The sequence below is a fragment of the Dipodomys merriami genome, unplaced genomic scaffold, assembly GCF_024711535.1.
Source record: "Dipodomys merriami isolate MVZ:Mamm:240054 unplaced genomic scaffold, mDipMer1.0.p SCAF_2, whole genome shotgun sequence".
NCBI lineage: Eukaryota > Metazoa > Chordata > Mammalia > Rodentia > Heteromyidae > Dipodomys > Dipodomys merriami.
This window is the reverse complement of record NW_027203381.1, coordinates 90,059,684-90,087,433: the sequence shown is the minus strand read 5'-3', so window position 1 is coordinate 90,087,433 and position 27,750 is coordinate 90,059,684. Positions and strand designations below refer to the sequence as shown.

General features: G+C 36.1%; 2 protein-coding genes across 5 annotated transcripts; one reads left to right on the top strand and one right to left on the bottom strand.

Moving 5' to 3' along the window:
• Nucleotides 1-5,769: 5,769 nt before the first annotated feature.
• On the top strand, nt 5,770-6,693 carry LOC138831698 (olfactory receptor 5K1-like). The gene has a single exon (XM_070028746.1). The coding sequence runs from the start codon at nt 5,770-5,772 to the stop codon at nt 6,691-6,693; it is 924 nt and encodes a 307-aa protein (XP_069884847.1).
• Nucleotides 6,694-17,934: 11,241 nt separating this feature from the next.
• Nucleotides 17,935-24,592, bottom strand: Cldnd1 (claudin domain containing 1). Of its 4 annotated transcripts, XM_070030404.1 has the most exons (6): nt 24,513-24,572; nt 23,327-23,377; nt 22,789-23,098; nt 20,702-20,812; nt 19,456-19,593; nt 17,935-19,311 (listed from the first exon to the last, which is right to left on the bottom strand). In XM_070030404.1, the coding sequence occupies exons 3-6, from the start codon at nt 23,078-23,080 to the stop codon at nt 19,091-19,093; spliced, it is 762 nt and encodes a 253-aa protein (XP_069886505.1). In that variant the 5' UTR covers nt 23,081-23,098; nt 23,327-23,377; nt 24,513-24,572; the 3' UTR covers nt 17,935-19,090. The 4 variants fall into 4 exon arrangements, with proteins under 4 accessions (XP_069886505.1, XP_069886502.1, XP_069886504.1 ...); XM_070030401.1 differs by lacking the exon at nt 23,327-23,377 and having other exon boundaries at nt 24,513-24,592; XM_070030403.1 differs by lacking the exon at nt 23,327-23,377 and having other exon boundaries at nt 22,789-23,093; nt 24,513-24,553.
• Nucleotides 24,593-27,750: the final 3,158 nt, after the last annotated feature.

The window sequence follows — 27,750 nt, the reverse complement described above, 5'->3', positions numbered from 1 at the left end:
CAAATACCTTAAGAAAAAAAGTTTCACAAATTCGTTAGGAAATTAAGAAAATTATACAATTTCCTGAGTCCTGTAACATCTCCATGGTCCCACATTATTCTGAGAACAATAGAGTAAAATAGGGGCTAGGAATAACACTCACCTGTATCCATAGTTCCTTTGATGGAGACTCTTCAACGAATTTGACAAGCAGCTGATATTACTTAGCAGCACAGACTTGCTCCTGTATTATCACAGATATGTAGCTTTCTCTTGAAATAATCACTCTACTCTAGAATTTAAGTTCCAAAAGCAGAAATTTTATCCTACTTTGTTATTTACTTTGTGATCAAGGATAAGTCAGTGAGATATAATCAAGCTGAGAGGAAATCACACTCTTGTTCCTAATACCACTGAATGAGAGCAGTAGGACCATAGGCGTCTGAATGTGGGTAACAAGAGCTCTGGAGGTTGACAAGAAAGCGGATGTAGCTCACTTAAGGAAGACTATTATCTATTAGGGTAGAAAAAGGAACATGATGAAGATAGTAAAAGTGATTTGCCAAGTAAAAGGCACAAAATGAATAAGGAAAGTGAAATTTTCAACAAGGACAAGAAAATAAATGCTTAACTTAGGCATAACACATGGGAAGTACATGACTCAAGAAGAACTGACCTCCAGTGAGGAAGGATTAGTACTGTCAAGATAAGTAGTGCTATAGCTTGAATCTTAGCTGAACTCTAACTGCCAATGTGTTAAAGATATGTTGCCTCACATGTTGTTTTGAGGAGTGGTAAAACCTTTAAAAGGTGGGCCCTGGTATGAGGTCTTCAGATCTTGTGGAAATAGTGTTGAAGATTAGATCATACCCCTTCCAAATACTGCCATCCACCACGTGAGGTGAGAGATTTTGTAGTTAGGCTTTCTGCCATGATGTTTTACATCACCCTAGACACAAAGGAACAAGGCCAGTCAGTGATAACTAAACCTACAAAACTTTGAGCCAAAATATATCTTGTCTCTTCATAAATTGATCATCTCAAGTATTTGTGATTAGCCAACCAAATTGAGACTTGTTATTAATGGATGCTAAGAAGTCAAGAAACTTATAAATGTTGAGGATACAAATAAGAAAGGATTGTGAGAAAAGGAAGCTTTCAAGAAGCTATGTGTACATTTGCATTTAAAATTTAATTATTTTCACAAATAAGGTAGAAGATTAAAGGTATTACACTATTGAGATATTATATTTTGAGATTCTAGAAATTTCATTTTGATATAAAAATGAAATTGTTATGACTTTCCAATCTTTGTACAATACCTTCTCCTCTCTGAGTCAACTAATCATAACTCTTTCCAAATTTTTAGACTTCACCAACAAATCTTGTGGGAATTTTTTTATTATCATCTGATAGTTTAGTGACAAGAATAAAAGGTAACAACTCCAAGAAAAAATTTTTAAATCATGGTCTTTAGAATTTGTTTAGAAATGAGTGTATGACTTACTCTCCAGTTCTCAAAGGACACATTTAATTATTCTGATTTAGTTTGTCTTCCATATTCAAAAGATTGGGTCTCCCAGGCCAAGTTCTAATGTCAATGCCAAGTTATTCCCCTTAGAATTATTTTGAATATATATGATCTATTCTTTACAAATACCATGCATATCATCACTGATTGCTGTGTAAAAATAGTCTTCCAAATGATAAAGAGAATAGAGTTTTACTGCTGGACCTGCTTTAATTTCCCAAATCAGTACAACTGGCTTCTATTCAAGTCTCGTTGGGAAAAACAGGTGAGATAGAATTTACATTGTGTTTTTGCTAAAACTATTAATAAATATTCTTAAGTATTATTTCTCTAACTTGCTTAGGTGATTCAGTGTCCCTGAAATTACCAAGCTAATTTTTCAACTTTTTAGATCTTTGAAGTCATCCTTTTAATGTCTATTGTGCAAACACTAGAAAGTAATACATTATTTGTATGACTTCTGAGTTCCTGAGCTTAAATTTACCAAAGATAGATAAATAGAAAGGTAGATACATATATGATAGATAGATGGAAGCACACTTTTGGACTAATAACAAAATACATGTATAGTCTGAAACTTTTTTGCCATAAAACTTTCAACCTGATGAAATAGATTATTAGTCTCTCTAATTAAATATACATTGGGTTTTTTGTACAGGACATTCCAACTTATATATTAAACAAATTGTATGAGAATACTGTAAATTAATCAAGCTTTGGCTCATTACAATTTTAAGGAAGACTACAGTTCTTCTCTGATTCTCAGAAAAATAAAATTGCAAGGCAAAATTTGTTCCATAAATCATTATCAACTGGGAAAATTGGTGTTTTAAAGTTGTATTATGTTATATGACTTCAATACATATAGTATAAAAGTATTCAAATGACATAGATTTCATCCCCAAGTAATGTGAGATTTAAAAGTCATATATATTTTCTAGAAACAAAAAAGGCTTTTCTAGAAAGAAAAAAAAGTATGTCTCTTCCACAAATTCAAAGTATAGTTGTTCTCAATAACTCTCAGAAAATTATTAGTCTAAACATATTGGCAAGTGGCTGAATAAAACTTAAACCAGAGGGGCTGGGAAGGTGGCTCAGTGGAAGAGTGCTTGCCTTGCATGCATGAAGCCCTGGATTCGATTCCTCAGCACCACATAAGCAGAAAAAGCCAGAAGTGGTGCTATGGCTCCAGTGGTAGAGTGCTAGCCTTGAGCTGAAGAGCTGAGGGACAGCACCTAGGCCCAGAGTTCAGGCCCCACCACTGACAAACAAACAAACAATAAAAAAAAAACCCTTAAACCAGAGTAGATATTCAAAAAACTATCTGACCAGTAAGTAAATGAATCCCAAAATAAGAAAAATAGACAAATTTATATGGAAATAATATGTTCCTCAAAGTAGAAATTCTTCATCAGGCACGTGTCTAAATATAGAAAAAGGAAGATTTAAAATATTCTGAAATTCTAATAAATGTGAATAACATAAAAAGTAAGAATGTCTTGATCTTTGATATCTGAGAGTTGAAATAGAAAAAATATTTTCTTCAGAAGCAAGTAACTTCAAGAATGTATTATTATGTGTGCATATTAGTAAATGAGTTAAGATATATGCAATATTATTAGTTAATTCTCATATTTTCTAACTTATAGGACATTACCACAACAAATGCATCCTCAATAAAATCATTTTTACTTCATTCACTTTAGAACCATAAAGTGTAGAAGTATTTAGTTAGGTCAACAGTGATTACATTAATTTGTCAGACCAAACAACCTTCATTTGACTTCCTATGTCCTAATTCTAAACATAATAATCATTGTAAAGAAGGGATGGTAGGGGAAAACCAAAGGAGGGGGTAACAATGCTCCATAGGAAATGGACTTATTACCTTGCTCATGTAACTGTAACCCCTCCGTACAGTATCTTTACAATAAAATATATATTAAAAAATGTTTAAGAATTGAAATAGAAGAAAATAGAAAGAAGAAATAACCTATGGTTTTCATTACACAGAGAAAACTAGTGACATTTTGATGTTTCCATGTTATATTTATTTTATAGTTTTATATACATATATATTATAAATTAGAATTGTTCTTTACAATAAACTTTTTGTTTTTCACATATTTTATCATTGCAACATATATACTAGGTGAATATCTTTTTTTTTTCTTTTTTCTTTGTCAGTCATATGGCTTGAACTCTGGGCCAGAGCGCTGTCCCTCAGCTCTTCAACTCAAGGCTAGAGCTCTACCACTTGAGCAACAGCGCCACTTCCGGTTTTCTGGTGGTTTATTGGAGATAAGAGTCTCACGGACTTTTCCTGCCCAGGCTGGCTTTGAATCGAGATCCTCAGATCTCAGCCTCCTGAGTAGCTAGGATTACAGGCATGAGTCACCGGCGCCTCTTTGGGCATATCATTTTTAATGTTTGCACAAATATAATGTCATATATAGGTGACCATACTATTTAGGTATTTGCATTTTTCAGCATTGTTAGTAAAATTACAGTGGAAATCATTACATGTAAACCTTTACATGAGATTCTAATACTTCTCTCTGACAGATCATTATTAGTCAGTGTACAAATTTAAGAGCTTCATTAATCCAACACTAAATGATTTTTTAATTATTTAATTTAAAGCCACAGTATATTGTTTCTATTTTACTACACTGTAGAAAGCATCAAATGTAATCATTTCTTTTTAATAGAAAAAATAAATAGGCCCAAAATTGTTTTCAGTTCAAATCATTTACTTGTTTCATAGTAATTATTCTTCCTAGAAGTGTTTTTCACAGAAAGAAAATAGAGAAAATTAACATTTATTTATTTATTTATTTAATACTATTTATTAATCTCTATTTTTGTTTGGTATTTAATTTTATTCAAGATTTTGCTATCTATGTACATGTACATCTGTATACAAATTTATCCATTTTAACCCTTATGATTTCCCACATTTCTTTAATAGCATTTACATTTCTTTATACACCTGAAAGTATGAATAATGTCGTTGCTTATAGAGGCAGTATTATAGAAAGGGTTTTGCCTTTTCCTTATTCTCTTATTCTCACTGCTTCCATTCTCTGTCTGTCCCTCATGACAAATACTGCACAAGCATTCGCCCTCCTCCATAAGGCATTGATTGTTACATGTTTAGGGCCAATGCAAATATATAAAAAACTACCAATAATGTGTAAATTAAAATCATCTTTTAAGTCTTTTTCTTGTGCCAGGCATAGGACTGCAATTCCTTTGAAAGGCAGAAAAAAAAGATTGTGATTTGAGGGTAGTTTGAATACTATATAAAATTAGTGAGATTCTATCTTATCAAATAACGAGGTGCAGTATCATATCACTATAATCCCAGCCCCTGCAGAGACAGAGGTAGATGAGTTGTAGTCCAAAACCAGCAAAATTTAAGGCCCTATTTAAAAAACAAACTCAAGTAATAGAGGTTTGCAAAAAAAAAAAAAAAAAAAAAAAAAAAAAGACCCTGAATTCAAAGCCCAGGACTGCCATTTGTTTATTGCATTAGACTAGAACACAATATATTTTTATATGAATTTAATGGCATTAGATGCACTTACATTTTTCTACAAAGATCACTATTACTAATGTCATTATGTGTCAAATTTTTATTCCTTTCTTATTCAGTGAATATTTTTGCATTTTATGGGTCATACGTTATCCATTCATTTTTTTCCTTTGACATTCAGATTGTTTTCATCTCTGAGGTATTGTGTACAAGGCTGTGATGATCACAGATGGGCAACAATATTATTTCACATAGTCTTAGCCACTACATTTATAGTCATTGAACTTGTTCAGGAGTACTATAGTCATAGGTGACACCTAAATTATAAATCAGTTCAACCTAAACTCTATGGAGAAATTTTGTCCTAATATATCTCACAAAAAAAGTTTGATGTTTTCAAGACCTCCTTGCAAATATGCTTAAAAGAAAATGTATAGAGAACAAATATTATAGCCTAAGAGACTGAGGATATTGCTCATTGATAGACCAACTGTCTAGAATGCATGAGGTCCTGGGACTGATTCCCAGCATGCAAAAAAAAAAAAAAATGCAATGTTCTAAGAAGGTTGATTGTCCCTAAGAATTGAACATACACTAAATCCATGCACACTTATAGAAATGTTATAGAAGATGTTGATCTCCCCTTGAAACAGAGAGATTAATAATGTGTGGGGATGTGATATATTCCTAACTTCTCAAAAAAATTTCAGAAAATTTGAAAATGGTTGAAGAAAATCGAAGCATACAAAGCGAGTTTATCCTCACGGGGCTTACAGACCACCCAGACCTGAAGAACCTTCTGTTTATGGTGTTCTTTGTCATCTATTTGATCACCATGTTAGGGAATATTGGACTGATGATACTTATTTCAAAAGAACGGTCTCTTCACACACCAATGTACATATTTTTAGGTAACCTAGCATTTGTGGATTCCTGCTGTGCTTGTGCCATTACCCCCAAGATGTTAGAGAATTTGCTTTCTGAAGACAAAAGGATTTCATTTTATGAATGTATTGTACAATTCTATTTTCTTTGCACAGTTGAAACTGCAGACTGCTTTCTTCTGGCAGCAATGGCCTATGACCGCTATGTGGCCATTTGTAGCCCACTGCAGTACCATACCAGGATGTCTAAGAAACTCTGCACTCAGATGATCACAGGAGCCTACATAGCTGGAAATCTCCATTCTATGATTCATGTAGGACTACTATTTAGATTAGCTTTCTGTAAATCTAATCGCATCAATCACTTCTACTGTGACATTCTTCCCTTGTATAGACTCTCCTGTGTTGACCCCTACATCAATGAACTTGCGCTATTTGTCTTTTCTGGCTTAATTCAAGTCTTCACAATAGGTAGTGTTTTAATTTCTTATCTTTACATTATTTTTACAATTTTCAAAATGAAGTCCAAAGAGGGAAGGATCAAAGCCTTTTCTACCTGTGCCTCTCACTTCTTGTCTGTGTCACTATACTATGGATCTATTTTCTTCCTGTACATTAGGCCCAATTTACTAGAAGAAGGAGATAAAGACATACCTGCTGCTATTCTGTTTACAATTATAGTTCCCTTACTGAATCCTTTCATTTATAGCCTGAGAAATAAGGAAGTAAAAAATGTCTTACAAAAAATTCTGAAAGTTTAAACAAGTCATATCTTCTGTGCCTTCATGATTTAGATGCAGCAAAATGTACTATAAGAAATTACACTGGGGCTGGGAAGGTGACGCAGTGGTAGAGCGCTTACCTTGAGCTGAAGAGCTGAGGGACAGCGCCCAGGCCCAGAGTTCAGGCCCCACAACTGGACTCCCCTGCTAAAAAAAAAGAAATTACACTAATAAAATACATAAATTGCATGTCAAATATTAATGTGATATGTTACATTCAAAGCAGCAGTGCATGAAAAGAAAGTATAATGAACAGAGTCAACTATGCTAAGCTTTAACAGAAAATAGCAAAAATTAAAAACAAACTCCAAAGTCATTCAAGCAACAACTTAGTATGTTTCCAAATTCAAAGTCTTTGTCAGTGTTTCCAAATTCAAAGTGTTTGTCAGTGTCAGGAATCATCAGCACCTAAAAGACAGCAGTAAAACTTGCAGTTAGAAATATAAAGTAAGCCAGGCACCGGTGGCTCACGCCTGTAATCCTAGCACACTTATTAACGGGGTGGTTGTTTCTTTAGGATTTTTTATTGGAGGGGTTTAATTTTTTGAGCCATACTAAAGCTACCAGCACAACTATGTTCGTTGCAGCATTATTTATAATAGTTAAAATATGGAACCAACCCAGATGCCCTTCAGTAAAAGAATGGATTAAGAAAATGTGGTATACACAGACACACAGACACAGACAAATACACACACACACACACACACACACACACACACACACACATACACACACACACACACACGCTTCCACCAGAAAGAATGACATTGTCCCATTCATAAGGAAATGGAAAGACTTGGAAAAAAATCATTTTAAGTGAAGTAAGCCAGATTCAAAGAAACATAGAATCTATGGTTTCCCTTGTTTGTAATAAGTAATATATGTCTAGGATAACCCTAGCAGAGGATCACAATAGCCCAATAAGCATGTACATATGATCATATAAAATGATGCTAATTGAAATGAATTCCAAGATATGGAAACAAGGTGTCTGTTGTTGTTAATATAATTTCTTTTTTCTTTTTTTCTTTGTTTATCCACTATTTATCCATTGTTTTTTATTTTGATAACCTGTATCTTGTATATACATTTATCTGATTTGGGGAAGGGAAGAATAACAAAATGGTGAGACAAAGGACAAAGAGCAAATCAATGCAACAGTGATACAAGTTGCTATGTTGGAATGAACATTACAACTTAGGGAAAGTGGGAGAAAAAGGAGGGAGAGGGTAACAATGTTCCTTACGTATGTAACTTATTTATGTAACCGTAAGCCCTCTGTATATTACCTTTACAATAAAATTAAATTAAAAATCAGTTTTCATATCACTAGAGGGACACAGAACTTGGAAAAAATGACAAAACAGAAGTAAAGACACCTCAAGAGCTGAGTTCAGAGAACTAGTTTTCTTTGTAAAATGTTTCCTACCTCTCAATAAATGTAAGATGACTGTTAGAAAGCAAAAATAAAGCAGTGCCTCTAGGCATTCACACACAGTGACACCAAAGGAGGATAACCTTAGAATAGGAACAAAAGGCACAATGTCATATAAAATAATCCTTATCAAAATGAACTCCAGGAAATGAAAACAGGATGTGATTTGTTATGGTTTTTTTTTCTTTATATTGTTTGTTAGTGTATATGTCTTTGAGAGTATAAAGAAAGGCACAGAAATGGAGGGAGAAAGCATGAACAAATGCCACAATGATACTGGACAATACGGTGAAAATGAACTATACAACTTGTGGGTGGGGGTGGGAGGAAAAACAGGAGAGTGAGGGAAGAGGTGACATTCTGACTTATGTAACTGTAACCTCTCCTTTATAGTAACAATAAAAAAAATTTAAATAAAGCAATGAATTCAAGTGAATTTGAGTTTGGTTGTTCTATACTTGTTTGCTACTTCCTGTGCCACTCCCTAAAGCCAATGAGTAGACTTGCTTGGCTTATTTCAGTCAATGAAGACTCCAAAAGTCTCACCAGCCATCACCAGGAGTACTTGGCCTCTTACTATGTATCCATCTAGTGCCAGGCTATATAAAGATTATCTTATTTTACCTTCATTAACATCTTCCAGGAAAAAAGACTTAACATCCCATGTGACAAATGAAAAAATAAAATCCAATGTGTCTCGGTCACTTAATATATCCTTCAATAGTGCATAATGTGACGTCATGGGGGTCTAACTATAAAATCCATAGTCTCAACTATCACAAAAGAAGTCACAAAGAAATCACACAAAGGTTACAAAGAAATGTTTAATCACTGTAATGCAGAAACTAATTTCTAAGCTGTTTTGATTACTATGGCTTTGTAGTAGAGTTTGAAATTTGGTATTGATATTCCTCCAGCACTGTTCTTTCTGTTGAGGATCATTTTTGCTATTCGGGGTTTGCTATTGTTCCACATGAATTTTTGGATTGCCTCTTCTATTTCCTTGAAGAATGAGGTTGGAATATTGATAGGTATCACATTGAATTTGTAGATAGCCTTGGGAAGTATTGCCATTTTCACGATGTTGATCTTTCCAATCCAGGAGCATGGGAGTCTTTGCCACTTTCTAAGTTCTGTTTTGATTTCCTTTTTCAGGTTTTTAAAGCTTCCATCATAGAGGTTCTTCACTTCTTTGGTTAATTCCTAGGTATTTTATTTTTTGTGGGGCTATTACGAATGGAGTTGCTCAATTTTTTTTTCTTTCATGTGATTGTTTCTAACATATTTATATGATTATTTCTTTGTTGCTTTTATATGTCCCTTCCCCATGGTATAACCCCTGCTTTCACTGTATTTGATGTTGGTATAATTTGTGGAGGGGAAGGGAAAAAAACAAATCGTTTAAATAGGGATACAGGTAGACCCATTGCAACAATGAGATGTACAAGTTGTTATGTCGAAAAACGAACTTTACAACTTTGGGGGGGGGGATTGGGTAGTAGGGGGTGGGGGGATGGGAAGAGATGGGAAGGGGAAACAAAGGAGGAGGCAACAATGCTTAATAAGAAATGTACTTAATATCTTGCCCATGTAATTGTAACCCCTCTGTACAGTATTTTCACAATAAAAAAAGAAACTAATTTGTAATGTTGAAAAATCAGGAAATTTTTTAAAACACACAAATTTCAGCTTTTCTTGCAAAGTTAAGAGACCTGTAAAGATTGGGTCTTTTTATGCAAACTGCCTGGTCCCTCTGAGCACATAAATGTAGTTTACATTATTAAGAATTTTCTGTTATCACACTGTATTATTTCAGAACTTTTCTTCAGCAACCAATATTTACCAATTGCTATAAAATATATCAATTTGAGCAATATTTCACTGTTTCTGCTTATCTTTTACAATAAAATATTAAGGAAATGATACTAAAAAAAACCTCTCAGATAAAACAATCTATTAATTCTCTGACAGTCATATATAGAGTGAGTTAAGGAAAGAAAAACATGACAATAAATAAGCCAAACATATTGATATTTAAAAGAAATTCTAATACAAAGCTAAGATTATTTTCATTTTAAGCAGATTGTATAGATATGAACTAAGAAATTTGATAGAAAAAAAAGAAATATGATAGAACAAGTTCATACAATATATTTCAATTCAGTAACTCTAAATTTAATGTTTTATTTGGTTTAAATTATCTTCATTTCTTCATTTTATAATTTTGTTTCTTGTTTTTGTTGGTGAATCAATATCAGTCTCAGGTACAGAGAGAACAAAACTGGCCAGACCTGATTAAGGAGAGATGAGAAAAAGAAAGCAAAGGATAATGTGGGAAAGCATGTAGCACAAAATTAATATGATAATTTTGGAGCAATGAATCATACACTGATTTATATACTGATATATGAATCATATGCTAATATTTGTAAATATGTTTTGCTTAGTATTCCTTTTAGAAAAATCAAAGAACACATGAAAATAAAGGAAAACTGATAAAAATCCAAAATTTTCTATTGGAAGAAAAATCTACTACGAATTCTAACAACATGATTTGGGATGTGGGCATGTCTATGTAGAATTAATTCTTCACAGAAACAGAGAATGAACATGAGAAAAAGTGAACACAGCCTTTTGTCTGTGACCCCTAGGCAGATATATAAGGGTATTCTAAATGAACACAAATGAAGTTATATCTCCTTTACAAAAAAGGAAATTTAAATCACAACAGTGATATTTATACTCACCCTTATCAAAATGACCATCATCAAGAAATAGACAAATGCCAATGTGAAGGTGAGGGGGCAGGAGCCCTTATACATTGTTAATGGGAGTGTAAATTAGTGCCGCCACTATGGAAATCAGTGTGGAGGTTCTTCAAAAACTAAAACTAGAACTACTACATAATCCTGCTTTACCACTCCTGGGCATATATCTGAAGAAATGAAAATCAGTATATACACCCCTGTTGACATCAATCAGCACTATTCACAATACCCAAACTATGGAATCAGCCTTGGTGCTCAAGAAAAGGGAGTTTTATTCAATCATAAAGACAAATAAAATTATATCATTTGCTTGGATTATCATATTAAGCAAGTTAAGTCACACTCAGAAAGACAACTATTCTGAAGTTTTCAATTGTAGAGAGAGAACCTGAAAGAGAGCCAATGGGAGGGGCTGGACAGGGAGAAAGGAGAGGGTGAACATGAAAGTACATTCTATGTATGTATGAAAAGACCCTGGCCTGAGCCCTGTGAAAGAGAACTCTTAAATAACTTGAGGGTAATGTGAACCCATCAAAAAAGAGCCAGTCTGCAAGGAATGGAACCAAGAGTGCTAAGAAAACAATAGAAGGAAAGATACCAATTTCATTTATTAAAAGAACTACAATCTGAAGATCTGCAAAGGATAAATCCCTGGGAAACTCCCAATTATTCCTAAAAGAATATTCATGGACCCTCTGTGGAGCAGAGTCACATACCACAGTATCAGCCACAATTGTCTATATTTTCCCCAAATCTACTATCTTCCTGGTTTGACTAGAGAAGGATCAGAGAGAAAATGATGGAGAATAGAGAGATGCTGACCAAGCTTCTTCCCCTATTTCAGGCCTGTCAGCCAGATAAACCTAGCAAAGAGACAGGAGACTTTTACTACCGCCATTAGTTTTTATACTTAACTAATTACACTGTAATTATGATAGTCCTTTTATTGACTTCACAAAAGGGACTGAAACACCTAATTATAAAACTATGAAAAGAATGGATCTATGGAGTTTAAGAGGAGGGATGACTAACAGCATCATGTAAGTTGGACTTCCCTGACAAGTGCATTAACAACCTACTGCTGCTTTCAAGAACTTCAGAATGTTCTAGAAATATAAAAACACTAACCCAATGTTGGTAAGTGTCCAGAAAACTTAATAAAGAATATTAACATGAAAAAATAAGAGACAACTGAAAAATAAATGGGAAACTAAGGATCTAAAGTAAGAAAAAGCCATTTACAATGAAGGGAAAACAGTATTTGATACCTGTGATGTTAAAGAGTAATGTTTTAAAAACTGTGACTTCGCAACATGTTCAGGATAAAAGTTAGTGGCATAAAACCAGTATTTATTATTTATTTATATTATTTTTAGTTTACTTGGTTTCTGCTAGTTGGGACAGGTCATACGCCACTACAAAAATTAGAGGTCTTTATGTTCAAAGTACAGAAATTGTTGGTGGACAGGTAAGGCCATTTAAAGAACCTACAAACTACCTTGAGAGCAATTGGGTAAAATTAAATGTGTTTCTAAGTAATTATGAAATGCAATGTAGAAAAAAATAGAAAAAAGACAATGTAGGGGATCATTAAACTATAGATTAAACAAGAAATATATTTCAAAAAGAAATATACGTTTACTTACTAAGAATACACTCTGTCAAGATGAGCACTATTATCATCAAGATAGAATTAAACCATTTTGGTCAGATTTGGGGGGTCAGCACCTGATTGAAAATACACAGTAGTTTCCTCCTGAAGAAATATAACCTGTTAATGAATACACACCCAAAATAAAAGATGTCTTCACTAGGAGATCTGTTAAAGCACTCATGCTTTCCCCCCACATATTAAATGTGACCTGACCTAACTGTACCTGATTTCATTGTACAATCTTACTCATTTCAATATGAATGAGATAGCAGTGTTTTCTTTCTCCCTCCTTTCTTCCTCCCTCCCATACTTCAAATGTGTACACAAAAGGCAGTGGGGAGGGAGTAGATGGAGGAAGCATGAGCTGGGGAGATGGCTGGATGATTAGGAATCACAAAATTGGGTTGTTCGGTCTCAAAGTCAGTATTTGAACTCTAAAACAAAAAGGGGAGGATCATTTTAAACTTTTCATATCTTTGACCCCAGGGAATAAGAAATCTACCACTTGCCTTGTGCCTTTTCTTAAATGGATATGCATAATACACTATCAGTAGATTCAGTAGTTTTATCTATGCTCTGTGCATCTGAAATCCACTACCATCTCTAGAACTTAAAATGAAGGGTGTCCCGATCAAATTGAGTTAGACATAGTACGAGTTGGTTTTCAAAGCAAGCAAACAAACCTCAAGAGATTCTGGTCCTCCAATAGACCAGTATTCTATTTTTAAATAAAGGCAAAACCATAATTAGAATAGTTATCCCTACCAAAACTATGCTGAACCTGAATTGCCACTGTAACATTAAGAGTTGGGAACGCTGAGACATGACTACACCATGATGGCTCCACCCTCACAGCTGGGATTACTGTTCTTGCTCTTGGACTCCCAGCCAAAGCTGTTCTTTGTAAGTATCAATTGTTTATCCCACTCTTTCTGTGCCCCCCTTTACCCTCCCCAAAATGTAAACTTACAAAGAAGACAAAAGTACAGAAAACGAAAATAGCTATTTAAAAAAAAACCCTTGTAGGTGAACAAATGCAGCAAATACAGCAGTGATACTCACTAGGTACTATGTTGAAAATGAACTACAAGTTGTATGTGGGGATGGGAGGGAAAAACTGGGAAGGGGTGACACTGTTCAAAAAGAAATGTACTTTATCTGACTTAACTGTAACCCCTCTGTACATCACTTTTACAATGAAGGTGTGTGTGTGTGTGTGTGTGTGTGTGTGTGTGTGTGTGTGTGTGTGTGTGTGTGTGTGTGTGTGTGTGTGTGTGTGTGTGTGTGTGTGTGTGTGTGTGAAGTGTTCTGCTATAGTGGCAGAAAATGAACTAAGTTTTTTCTTTTTTTGAGGTGAGGGGTGGTCATTGAGGCTTGAACTCTGGGCCTGGGCACTGTCCCTGAACTCTTCAAGTCAAGGCTAGTGCTCTACCACTTTTGAGCCACAGCACCACTTCCTGAACTAAGATTTTGATGCTACTAAGCTTTACTTACCAATCAATGGTTAGCACAATCTATAAAAGGTCAAGAGTATCACACTAGTGCAGTTATGTTTGAGAAAAAGAATAAGAATGTAAACCTTCAAGGCAAAATCCTTCCACCTTGAAGTAGAAAGGCTAAAAAGCCTGAGTATTGAAGCCTGCTCTGTTTTGAAGTGAACCTGAACTAGAAACTAAAGAAAACTAGAAACTAGAAACTCCAACCCCAATGCTCTCTACTAGAGGGCAGCCACAGGGAAAGTCATAGTGGCTCTGAGTCCTTCATGCATAGTGGGTCTAACCACAGGGACTGTCCTTTCCTTCCCATGCACTGTGTTGGTCTCTGCATAATACAACCAAGCATTTACGGAGCTCTATTTCAGGATTTGTTTAAAGCACTTAAGTTATTTAGTACTCAGAGTAATCTGTTAATACAGAAGCTATCTGATTATTAAGTTTAGCTAGTGGGCCATGCTCACCTTTAATAATTTCTAACTTGTATAGAGGTTAATGTCAACCACACATGCTTTCTAGTTCTCACCCAAGGTATGAATACAGTTTATAGTCAAAATGTTCACTTTCTTTATGAAGGACAGTTACTGGATTCCTCAAAATATTAGATTGTAATTAAACCAGACTTAAGTAGCATTTTCGAGTGACTACTTTTTGCTGAACAATTGGTGTCTTCATTACAACATTCTTGAGGTAGGTATCTTCATTGTAATTGGGGAGCAGGGGGAGGTTGAAAGTTAAGAGTAGACCTAAGAATATAAAGTTAGCACTCATCTCTCAAGCTAGGTATTAATCCTTAATTAATTAATCCATGCATCTCCGGTAGAACCCTTGAATCCCAGAAATTGTGCCTATCAGATAATATGCCTTCTTTACAGGGAGAAACACTTGGAAAAACTTGAGCGTTCATTGGAGTAAGTTGTTCTTAATGACAGTATAAATTGTGAAAACTGAGGAGGACGAATAGTTTCCAAAAATTAGCTAATAGAGATTTAGAAAAAGTATGGTAGGAAATCATAAATCAACAGGGATTAGACTTATCAAATATATATATAGATATATAGATATATAATTACTGTTTGATATAAAACCAGTTTTTAGGGCTGGGAAGGTGGCTCAGTGGTAGAGTGCTTGCCTTGCATGCCTGAGGCCCTGGGTTCTATTCCTCAGCACCACATAAGCAAAAAGAAAAAAGCCGGAAGTGGCGCTGTGGCTCAAATGGTAGAGCACTAGCCTTGAGCTGAAGAGCTGAGGGACAGCGCCCAGGCCCAGAGTTTAGGCCCCGCAACATATAAATATATGTCTGAATATATATTCATATGTATTTATATAAATATATATTATAAATATTCATGCTATATAAATATATGCATGAATATATATATTCATATATATTTATAATATAAATATATATTCATATATATAAATTTGAATCAGGCATCTTTAGTATTTTGAGATTGGAAGAAAAATGGATAGTAGAGTCTATGAAATAAGGCTAAGGACTGTGAAGAAAAACACCATAGATCATGAGATTCGTAGAATCACAGATGTTTGTAATTGTACGTTGACAAGATAGGCAAAGAAAATTAAAAGAAGTCTAAGAGACTGGGAGGGACTGACAAGTTGCAGGAAAGATGAGGTTAAATTAATACCCTGAGACACCAAGGAAGTCAGTATAAAAAAGGTGGTATTACTCAGTATTTTTTGTTTTTGTCAATCATGGGGCTTGAACTCAGGGCCTGGACACTGTCCCTGACTGTGCTCTTTTGCTCAAGGCTAGTGCTCTACCACTTTGAGCCACAGTGCAACTTGACTTTGAGCCTCTCAAACTGCGAACTAAATAAATCTTTTCTGTTCACATGAAAAAAAAAAAAAAAAAGAATCTCCCGGGGAGTTTGTTGCCCCAGCTCGTTTGGACCTGCAGTCATCAGGTCTCAGCCTCCTGCAATAACCAGCTAGGATTATAGATGTGAGCCACTGGCACCTGGCAAGTCATTTTTTTTTTTTTTAAATGAAGACAAAACTGAAAAATCCTTATTTCACATTTCTAATCCTCTATAAAAGTACAGAAATATAAATTGGTTCTTACTTCATACAAGTCTGCTGAAAGCATACTAATGTTTATATAAAAAGCAACAGAACATTTGTAGTAACAGAAAAAGAATGTAGCTATATTCCCTCAATTTATTACTCTACAAGTATGAGTCATTCCCTTATGAGTAGAGGTCTGAAGGAACAAAAGATACCTCCTTATCTGTACCTGGGCAAACCAGTGTTGAGCCTGAAATAAGTTTTTATCTTGAGAACTACACAGGGCAGTATTGCAATAAGAAAACCAAATTGATTCAACAGATTTTCATTTCAAATAAAACTTTATATGATGATCAAACACTGAAATACCTTCATACTATTAACCTTATGGTCTACTGGATATGACTGGATCTATAAGCTTACAGCACTAATCTGTAATTTGGTGATGTCTACACTGAAGAAATGAACTAAATGCATTTGTGTGGTCATCTCATTCTTAATCCTGTGGCTGAATTGACTTGGGATTTATTAATCCTGTTCTCTCCAATACACATACCCTAATATTGAGGATAGGTTAAACTTTAACACAGGACTGTCAAATTTACTAAGACTCCATTGTTTTATGATTTAGGTAATAGACACAATGTTTGTGAATAAATTCTTAATTAGTCTTTTTTTTTTTTTTGACAGTCCTGGGGCTTGAACTCAGGGCTTGGGCACTGTTCCTGAGCTGCCTTTTTGCACATGGCTAATGCTCTACCATCTGAGCCACAGTTCCATATTTGGCTTTTTTTGGTAATTTGGCTTTTTTTTTTTAATTGAAGAATCTCACACTTTCCTTTCTTGGTTGGATTTCAACTGCAGTCCTCAAATCTCAGCCTTGAGTAGCTAGGATTGATTATGGGCATGAGCGACCAACACCCAGGTAGTCTGCCTTTTTATTAAAGTAAGTTTTAGTGCTTATTGCTATCTTTAAATTATGCAATTAGTCTTTTGCTAAAGCATATTGAGGATATTTATCCACATCACTTAGTTCATTTTTGGAGCCATAAAAGGGTTTTAAAGCACATTTCTTAGGTTGCCATAAAATATGTTCAGAAAAACCTAGCATGCTACTGTCTTAAAACATTACATGGAAGGAGAATAGGATTTATCTTGTCACTGATATAATGTATTAGAAACTGATCAAAATAGATGGTTATATCATGCTTTTGCTCATCTGTGGAATATAAACCTAAAGGATATATTCATAAACAGGCATATATACAAATATACATACATATACATATGTACATATATATAGAACAAGGGTGAATGAATGGGAACATGGAGAGGGAAAGAGAATAATGCAAAGTGTCTAATATCAAAATGCACTGTGTCTATGTATGAACATTGTATAAGGAATTTACTGAAAGTTGATGGGAGAGAACTATAGAGATTATTTTACTTCAGTATATTCATGTGAGACAACAGGGTGAAATCCCTTGAAACAATTAATACTTTAAAAAAACAGAAAACTACAATAGGCTCTATTGGGGGCTAGGTACAGGTGGGAGAGGGGCAAATGAAGGGTAAACCAGAGAATATGAATGATTTACACTCACAACAATATGTAGAGATCACAAAACCAGTTTGAAAAAAATATTTTCAAATTCTAAAAGATACTCTTACTTTGTAATGGAGGAATAGGTAACCACATTTTCTAGAAGATAAACCCAAACACTGGAGATAAAGACAGGCCTCTAGAGACCTCCAAGTATTTCTATGGAGAAGAGATTTCTACTAATCCCTACTCTTTATTTTAATGTGTTGGAGACATCAATCAATGCAGACACTACGCACAATTCTCATTTTTAATTTTATTTTTTTAAAAAAGACAGATTTAGGATATGGTAAGAAATTACTTAGTTACATATTTTTATATCTGTCAAATGCTACAGTAATGGAATAAATAAATAAGATTTTCAATGTTCAATGTTTATAGACATATTTATAAAAAATGACTAAATCAGAAGACATAAAATAATGTTGATACACACCAGGAAGGGAGTTAGGCAAGGAAAGGCACATCGTTTCACCACAAGAAATAAAGACCACAGTTGAAGGCTAATGGACAGCCACAGCTTTAGATCTTGTGGTAGTATTCCCAGCACTGGAGGGTCATTATATGTTAGAACCTTCTTTACGGTACTTAGCTGGAATAAAGAGAAACAGTTGGAGAATTTACTGTACGATCCTAATATAATATTTAAGAGATAGCACACTTTTAATAAGCCTGGTGTATGAAGAAGGAAGAGCAAATATTGAAAATGGTTTCTAGTGTTGAAAATTTTTACTGAGTTTTAGAAAAAAGGTAATATACTGTAACCGGATTAACTTGTTTATCTGGAGGTGTTGGAATTTTTAAGTAAACACTGTATTTTTCACTTCTTGTAGACAGACAACAGTGTAACAGCTGCCATATTTCATCTCAGATAAAGTCATGTGCCAAAGTTTAGGAAAAAGGATCTTAAATAATTTCCCCATTTTATGGAACTTAAGTCTTTGAAAATGTTACTAATACTGCTAACTGACTGGCTATCTACAACAGCAAAGTGAATATGAAGTGTTGACAATGATAAGAGGTTTCCCAAACTTAGTGTTTCTAGCTCAACATATATAGTCATCTACTTACTGGAAAATTTAACACACATGAGAACTTGTTCTGGGTCAATTTCCAACAGTTTTCTTTCAGAAATTTGTATCATTTCTAGAAATGTCTTTCTATCTAGACTTTGAACCTAGTTTCTTTGAAATATAGAATACTTCAAGAGTAAATCAAATGAATTTTAGTGGTATTAAGTCTTTAGTGGTACATAAACAAGTGGATTTTTAGGATAAAATGGTACATCTACAAAAATTAGGAATTAAATTAAAACGATGAGGAAAGCAAGGGGAAAATACCAATATTAAAAAAATATGATGGCAATTGTTTATAAAGCAAGCGGCTTCCCTTTCATGCCACACGATATGCTTTCATTAAGGTGTACTCTTTCCGGTTGGTGTGAGCAGCCCAGATGAAAAGAGCAGAAGCCATGAACTGTAAAGGAGCTGAGACACAAGCTAGGCAGAAGGACCATCCAAATTCACCAGTTACTTTCTCAGGCAGTTGTAATTTCTGATGAAGTAGTTCAATTCCAGCAACATAGCAACTTACTGAACCCAATGTACACAGACCTTGGGGAGAAATTGAGAAAACAAAACATCTCTAAATAAGAGTACAGTAGACTTTTTCGGGCAGCATTACAGGTGAATGTTTAGACATTATGACTCCCTAAGGAGACAGAAAGAAGCCAAGTTAGATAAGATGATAAGACCCACCTGCAAGGAGGTGAAGAATGCCAGTAGCAATGGTGGGATATAAGCTTCGGCAGATACAAGCACAGAGTCCAATCAATGCCCCAAAGCACATCAAACCTAGACTTACAAAAGGTAAAAGGAACTGGCAACGCCAAAGATCTGGTTTTAAAAGAGGAGAAAAATAACTACGTTACTATAATTTCAGACCATTTTACAACAAAAGAAATATTCTAATTAGACCTTACTCAAAAGGTGAAAAAGCATTTTAATACTGAATCCTTTAGCAGTTTATTGCCATTTATTCTACAAATGTTTTGTGACCTAATCCCAACAACTATTACTACTGAAAATTATTATTTCTATTTTATAATTGAAGAAACATAGACAAGAGGCCTAAATAACTTGTTCAAAGTAAAAGTAGGAAAATAAGGTTTGAAACAAAAGTAGTCTTTTTCTAAATGCAGACAGGATCAAGTCCTCACAGGATCTAAAGGCAGTAATACTATAAATGTATAGGGATTATAAATGACTAGTCTTGCATAGATTCAACATAACGGATGTGGAATACATTAGGTGCTCAATACCTGTTTTTTTATATTTTCTTATCAACATGAAAAGATGATGGCCTCACAAGTACCCCATTCCAATTTCTTATCATTTAATTATTAGTAATCCTATTCATTTCCATTGCAAAACAGAATACTATACTTATTCAACATTTCCTCTCATAATATAGTCATTTCTAGACAAGCTCAATAATACCTCTGTAGCCCTGAAAACTGATGCTGAAATTTGAAGATAGTTATTACAAGGGCAGATTAACCATCAAATAATACAATTTTTTTTTACAACTACATATACACTTTTTGGTCTACACAGATGAACATGTTTGACAAGCATGATGCATTCAGAGCTCAAACTTTTTCATGAACTTAGGCAGTGTGAGTGTTATCTCACATACAAGAGTTTATTATTATTTTACAAATGTCCTTATACTCAAAAGTAACATAAAAATGTATTTTGGAAGTCTGGATTCCATCCTAACAGGTGTTAGCTGTCTCTCTCAACTAAGTAATTTGACATTTGGTAAGTTTATTTCTACTTTTTAAAATGTATTACTAATAGAACAGAGCTCACTGGAATACGACTAGAAAACTTACTTCACATTCACATTGACCTACAATACATTGTTTTCCAAAAATAAAGTTAAGCAAACATAACTATTTCCTTTTCTGCCCAATTATTCAACTGAAATCAAAGTACTCACAGGTCCGAAGTAGATCAATTCCACTATTATGGTTTCCAGGATCAACATATTTCAGCATGAACTGCTCTGTTAGTGTGAAACTCATGCATTTTGTAACCACATCAAATGACTCTGGAACAAGAATATCTTGTTTTCATTTAAAACATTTTACAATCATCTCTTTCTGAATTACTTTCTAAAGTAAGAAGTAATAATAGAAAGATTTTTCCATGGAAATGATCAATCTCTTTTGCTGACTATCAAATGGCTTTCACCAATGCCCAACAGATAACACACAGTGATAGGATGATAATATAGACATAAGGACAAAAAAAGTGCAATGAATGACAGTACAATGAACGACAGATGAGGTATGTTAATAAATTAAAAAGGAGTCAGGCAGGAACTGACTGAATTAAATAAGAACTTTTAGCTTCTTACTCTACTATCCATGGTCTCCATTTCAGGTGATAGCACATTTCTACTCTTCCAGTTCTTCAGACTAGAAAGTTTAGAGTAATTCTTGCTCTTATATAACTCCAACAGGAAATCATAGAGGTTTAGGGTTTTGTTTTGTTTTTCAAAGTATAGTCAAATATAGCTGCCACTCAGGTGTCACTTATCAGGATTACAGGATTTGCTTCCAATTCTACCTTCTGCATGAGTATTTGTTCTCACCATATCAACTCCTACTCAATGCCCTACTCAGTGGATCTTCATTATGTTCAGATTGAGCATCAAGTCCTCATGTTTTAGGACCAGAGAGTCCTATATGATTTACCCTACTCCCAATTGCCGAACAGGACCCTAGCAGCATTTTCCCTCTCTCCCCACTCCCTCCAATCCAGTCTAGTGGCTTCTTTACTAATCCTTAAACTTTTCAATTACACTACTGTCACAGGACCATTGAAATAATAACTATTCCTTCCAACCAAAATGATTCTCCTCCAAAACCTGACTACTTATAAGTTCAATTTCTTCTTTTAATCTTTACCTATATCGAATCTTTACTCAAGTAGTATCATCTCAATGAGACCCATTCTGACTATCCTATTGGAAATCGTAATCTATACCCACCTTTAAATTGCTCTATTTTTTAATAGCATGTCATCTTTTTAACATACTGTGTAATTACTGTTTTTATCTTTGCACTTGTATTTATCATGTTTATTGTCTGGCATTCCTTACTAAGATGCTAGCTCCAAAGGAATAAGGATTTGTTCTTCAAGTTATATGAAGTCTTAGAACACACAGGAATGCAACAAATGTTGAACTAGTGATGAAATAACTCATAGAGATTCCAGTATCAATTGCTCTTTTGTCTTCATAAGTAGACCTGACCATTTAACAATGAATTTTTAACCAACTTTCTCCCCTTTCTTCACCTACTACCCCCTTTATTCATACATAAATGTTACCATCCTTTTGATACACTATAAATGAAGCTTACTGGGCTTACTGGGCTATGATTGAAATATAATACTTCCCTCTGCCAAAAGACACAACCATAAATAAAAATAAACTGCAAAGTTGTTTCTTACAGAGAGTCCTAAGGCTTTCAATTTAATATGTGGACATTAAAGTCTTATAAGCATTAAATAAAAATGCTTATAAATGTAAGGAATAACTTAGACCTTTTTTCTATAATAGAAAACTTTTAACCAATAAACTGTTGAAAACAGTTAAAACTTTTACCCAATAAGTTGTTGAAAACAGTCTCAAATAGATAGACAGATGATAGATTTAAATGCAAAATTGTTCAAATTACATCTTCTACAATATGGGGTTAAATGATATACAAAAAAGACAGCTAATCTATAAAAGGACCATCAGTTCATATCTGTTGACTTGATTTAGGATAACTGTCCCTTTGTCAGTTAACAGATAATTACACTAATGTTCTTTTTCAACTATTTCCTCATGACATGTGAGATTAATATTAGTAAATACTGTAGTAGAAGTTAAGGGGAAATAATGGCAGAATGAGACAGGTTAAGGTTTGAGGAAGGAAAAATTCACAAATGTGCTAATATACAATTTGGCAATCATCAAGACACTTGGGTTATTATTGGATAAACAGGAGGAGAGAAGTTGAAATAAAGGAATACCTGTTCTTTCTGGTGGTGCATACCAGTGTGTGTTTTTAGGTATGGTGATACACCGTCTCCATAATCCCACATTGCCATTGTACCGGAAAAGGGCATCATTGTAAGTCTTCTCATCAGTTTCATCACTAATGAAATCTTCCCAGATGCTTTTATTCAAATCACTGGAATTTTCTTGAACTGGACTTCGATATTCATACCAGAAGTCTGTGCCAATAGAGGCTGCCATGTAGATGGTAGAAATGAGGCTAAGCACACAAGCAATTACAAATGCTGTAGCAAAACGGTTATCCATTCTGGCATTCAGACTGCTCTGTTTAAAAGTTAAAAAAAAAAAAAGGAAGGGAAATTAGTGTTCAAGAATAACTATTTCACATCATGTTTAAATAAATCTCAAAAACCACACTATAACCCATCCCTTGTTTCTTTTAAAGCAATAACATAGTTATTAGGTATTTTTAAAAAAAAAAAAAAAAAAAAGCAAACGTTCAACTTAAAACAAATCTCATTCTAATGAAAGTATTTATCGAATGCCACATACCCAGGATGCTACGGAGACAGAGGTCTTGTTCTCTAGTCTATCACCTGCATACTAAAACAGACAACACTGAAATGGACATACACATTACAGATACAAACAAGACAGACCCCGAGAGCAGCGGCGTACCGTGCACACACTTTCATTTGGGAGATGACTGAATGTTTGCACAAGTTATAGAGTGTAAAGTACTCTGGGTTTGAGTGAGGAAAAGGGCACAGGCAAAAGAAGCAGTGCTTGATAAGAAACGGACTCGTTATCTTGCCCATGCAATCGTAACTCCTCTGCACTGTATTTTCACAATAATAATAATAATAATAAGCAGCAGCATTGGAAATCGACTCCTCCTCCTTTGCTCGGGAGAGGGAGACCTTCCCAAAATACAGGCAGGAGTGGGGTACACAGAGGACAGTGCCAGGTAGGCATCTCCGGGAACCCGCTGGGGCTGATCCGAGCCTTTGCCCGGACACAGCTCTTTCCCACTCCAGCTCGCTCTCCCCAGCACTTCTGGAACCTCCCCGGCCGCAACCTTGCTCTCTCCACCGAGACCGAACGACACCTCCTCCTCCCGGCCCGGCAGAGAGAACTCTGGAGCGGGGAAAATGCGAACGCTCCCCGGGCGCGGACCGGCTCCGAGGCGGCGGGAGCCGTCGACGGCCGCGCCGAACGACGCCGGGCCGACCAGCCCCGGCCCCGCGCACCCCGCGGTGCCCGCACCCCGCACCTCTCGCCCGAGGTCGGGCAGGGCGGCGGGGTTGGGGAGAAGGGAAGTGACTCGGGGAAGGCTGGGGCGATGGCAACGATCCACGACCACTCGGGGAAGTTGGGGTCCGAGGTGCCGCTCAATCCTCTCTCACTTTGGGGCTCGAATCAAACCAAATGAAACAAAATGAGCTCCCGACAAGCGGCGGCTGGCAGGTCCGAGCCCGGCGTGGGGCCGCCTCGCGGGCCGCCCCACGGGGCCGCGGCAAGGCCGGGGAAGCCCCCGGGACCCGACCAGGCCGCTCGGCCCCGGGGACGGCCCCCACCCACCCACCCCCGCGTCCCCACACGCCCCGCGGCCGCCGCTCGCCGCCGCCGACCGCCCGGCCCCGGCCGCGCACGGGAGGGAAACCCGGCCTCAAACGGCCGGAACGGCGGGCCGGCGGCGCGACCCCCCGGCCCGGCGAGGCCGGCCCCGCTCACTCACCGCCCATCCTCTCGCTCGGCCAGCCTCACCCTCCAGCTCTGACCACAGCACCCTGCTCTCCCCGCGCCTCCGCTGACGCACTTCCCTGCAGAGCCCGCCCCCTCCATAACTCCCGCGCCTCCGCCTCCGCCTCCACCCCGGGCCCGGCCGCGGCCTGGAGCCGAGGGGGGTTGTGGGAGTTGTAGGAGGGAGGGAGGGAAAGCTGTCGGACGCGGCGGTGGACATGCTTGGCTGCGCGCGGGGCATTGTGGGGAGTGTAGTTCTCTCGCGAACGCCTGGCGTTGCGTCAAGCGTAGAAGGATTCTTAGGGGAAAGGGACCAGAAAGTGAGGTTGGCCTGTCTACTGTAAACTCCATCCGATGACGGTGACTCAGGTCTGATTTTCGGTCCTGTGACCTCGTGGTCACACCACACAACCTTAAAAGTAACTTCCATATAGCTGAACTTTTGAAATGTCATTTCCCCCTCTCTTAGCGTCTCATTAGAGCAGAAAATGTGTCTGCCTGGATAGCTTATATTCAGAGTAAGAAGATTGATGAAAGGGGTGACATTGATCAAGATGCGTTGTGTATCTGACCTCGTTTGTAAAACTACTTGGAGAAGGAGGAGGAGAAAAAGGAAGAGGAGGAGGAAAGAAAACAGTATCTTTCAACAATAAGACATCATTTTGGGGGGTTCGGGAATACATATTTGTGGCTGCCTTCTTACGATAAGTGACATTTGTTCTTTATTGTAGTTTGCTTTTAAAAATAAATTTCAGTTGATTTAAAAAAAAAAACATTAAATGTTGAGAATGTTGAATAGGCCAGAATGTAAATGTTAGAGTATATTAGACTTTGCCAGAAAACTACCCAGACACACACACACACACACACACACACACACACACACACACACACACACACACACACACGGAAAAAGAAAAAGGTTTATTGATGGTAAAGGGAGAGGCAAGACCCCTTCTCACAAGAGAGGAGTGAGAAGAAGTGCTGGCTATTGTTTGAGGTGACCTATATAACCTCCTGAGGCTAGGAGGGGCTAGAAGGAGCGAGGAGGCAGATACACCAGTGTGGACTTGAGGACCAGGGTCTTCATCAAGGTGATCTAGGATTTATGGCAGTTTCCCAAGTAGTAGATAAGGGGCCCTGCAGCTGCCTAGATCTGAAGGTCACTCTAAGGGGCTCTTGCTGCCCCAGAGGAGTGCCATCTCAAGACAGTGAGGGGTTGGAGGCTGATTATTTACTGCCTTTACTAAATGGGCCTAGAATTGCCTAGAAAGGGCGCATGTTAAGCTGTGGAAAGGGGAAGGAGAGTGCTAACTTATGGAAGGGAGCTCATTGGGCTAACAGTAAATAAAAATGGGGCAATGTAATGTGAAAAGAACTGAGTTTAAAAGAACATCTGTTCCAGCAGATAAGCTCATGAACAGTATAGGACATTGCAGAACACTGTGTAGAATAGAAACAATAATTCCAAATTTGCATGCATTGCACAATAATTGACAAAAAGGAAGCAGGGGCATCTTTTAATTAGAAAGAAAGGCCATTTGCTTCTGTTCATGGTTCTGGTCTAGGATCAATGAGCTGCATCTGAAGATGGACTTCTGATGACAGTCTCAAGATGACACAGAGCCTCATATGAGGAGAGACCAGAAGCTTCAGTTACATTTTACCAATAGCAGGTGTAAACTTCCCAATGGGACCAGCAAATGGTGACTGTCTCAATAGATTCGTTAGAAGACCAGAGGCACTCTTATCCTCTACTGACACCTCACCTCTCCTCTGCTGTCTTAGAATTGATCTATTGTACTGGGAAGATGGAAGATGTTAGATGGGAAACTCAACCTGAGATCAATTCAATACTACCCTGAAATATTGGAGATACCTGTTTTTCCAATCAGAAGTTTTACTACTTTAAACTAAATTGGTAAAGTGATATTCATATCTGGTGCATAAATAAAGACAATAGTAAACTTTACCATAATGTTCAAATATTACTATATTTTTATGTATAATATCCAAACCATAAGAGTATTTTCAGTCATCAGTAAGTATGTGTGTGTATTTCAGCATATGATCTAGAGCTTAATGAAGAATCATCAAATTATTATTTGCAACTATTTTTAATAACTATAATGTTAGGATGGTATGAGCAGCCTTTTTACTCCTGGATTCATTCTGGATGCCATTTAGAAATGTGTTCTCGATTGCTTCAGCTTGTTTAATCAACCTCTCAACTGCTGTGAGTGAGTAAGAAAGACATGAGGATATCATTTCTACTGTCTTTGGTTAGCCTTCTCAAAAAATTATTAACCCTGGGATTATATCATACATAAGCCACTGTGGTATAGGAAGTAAATGTTTCTGGAGATACCTACAAAGGAGAATTACATATATACTCTCCAATTCTGAAGAATGCTTAAAAATACTGAGGGCATCACAGTCTCCAACCTAATAACTGTGTGTTTGAGGTTTTGACCATCCTGTCCCCCTCAGCATGGAAAATGTGAACTGTTTATTTATACCCATTGCCACTGACCACACAGCCTAATTCTGGTTTATCTCAGAATCTTAGGTGTTTTCTGTTTATGCCAACTTGTGTAGTTGGGGAAAAAAATTACTAACAAATTGAGCTAAAATTCTAATCAAAGCTATCCAAGAAGTATGTGAACAGTTTATTCAGTTCAAGTCTTCAAACATTTACTGGTCATCTGTTACATGCCAGATACCAAGCTTGGATGCCAGTACACTAAAATAAATAATTTTTGTGATATGTAATATAAATACAGATTAAATCTAATATAAGAAGCCTAAAGTATATTCTCCCATAATAATAATAATGTCAGATTAACCCATGCAAATGTGATATATCAAGGAAAATAATCAAAATTAAAAGGAGGGACATACTAAGTACAGTGAATGTAATCCACTTAATTTGGCATCATTTAACAATAAATATATATTGTTATAGTATAAAATTAATAATAATACGAAATTCTCAAAGTAACTGAAAATAAATTTCTAGAGTATAAACAATATTCTTAGACTAGATCTTTTTTAATTATTATATGCTTTATGACAGTCAAGTAAGAAATTCTTTTAACAAGTAAATATATTTAATCTTATTATCTGATAAGCTTAACAAGAATCAATTTACTTCATGTTCTTTTGCATTTATTCTGGGATGTACAAGCAGAAAACTTTATAGCTAGGTATTTCTGGTGTTATACACAAAGAAT

Bases quoted from the DNA above. Each gene is read 5' to 3' on its own strand.
- LOC138831698 (XM_070028746.1), top strand. From the start codon at position 5,770: ATGGTTGAAGAAAATCGAAGCATACAAAGCGAGTTTATCCTCACGGGG.
- Cldnd1 (XM_070030401.1), bottom strand. From the start codon at position 23,080: ATGGATAACCGTTTTGCTACAGCATTTGTAATTGCTTGTGTGCTTAGC. The intron at 20,813-22,788 runs GTATTCCTTTAT...TTCTTGTTCCAG, and splicing joins TGCACCACCAGAAAGAACAG to AGTCATTTGATGTGGTTACA. The intron at 19,594-20,701 runs GTGAGTACTTTG...TTTTAAAACCAG, and splicing joins AATTGATCTACTTCGGACCT to ATCTTTGGCGTTGCCAGTTC.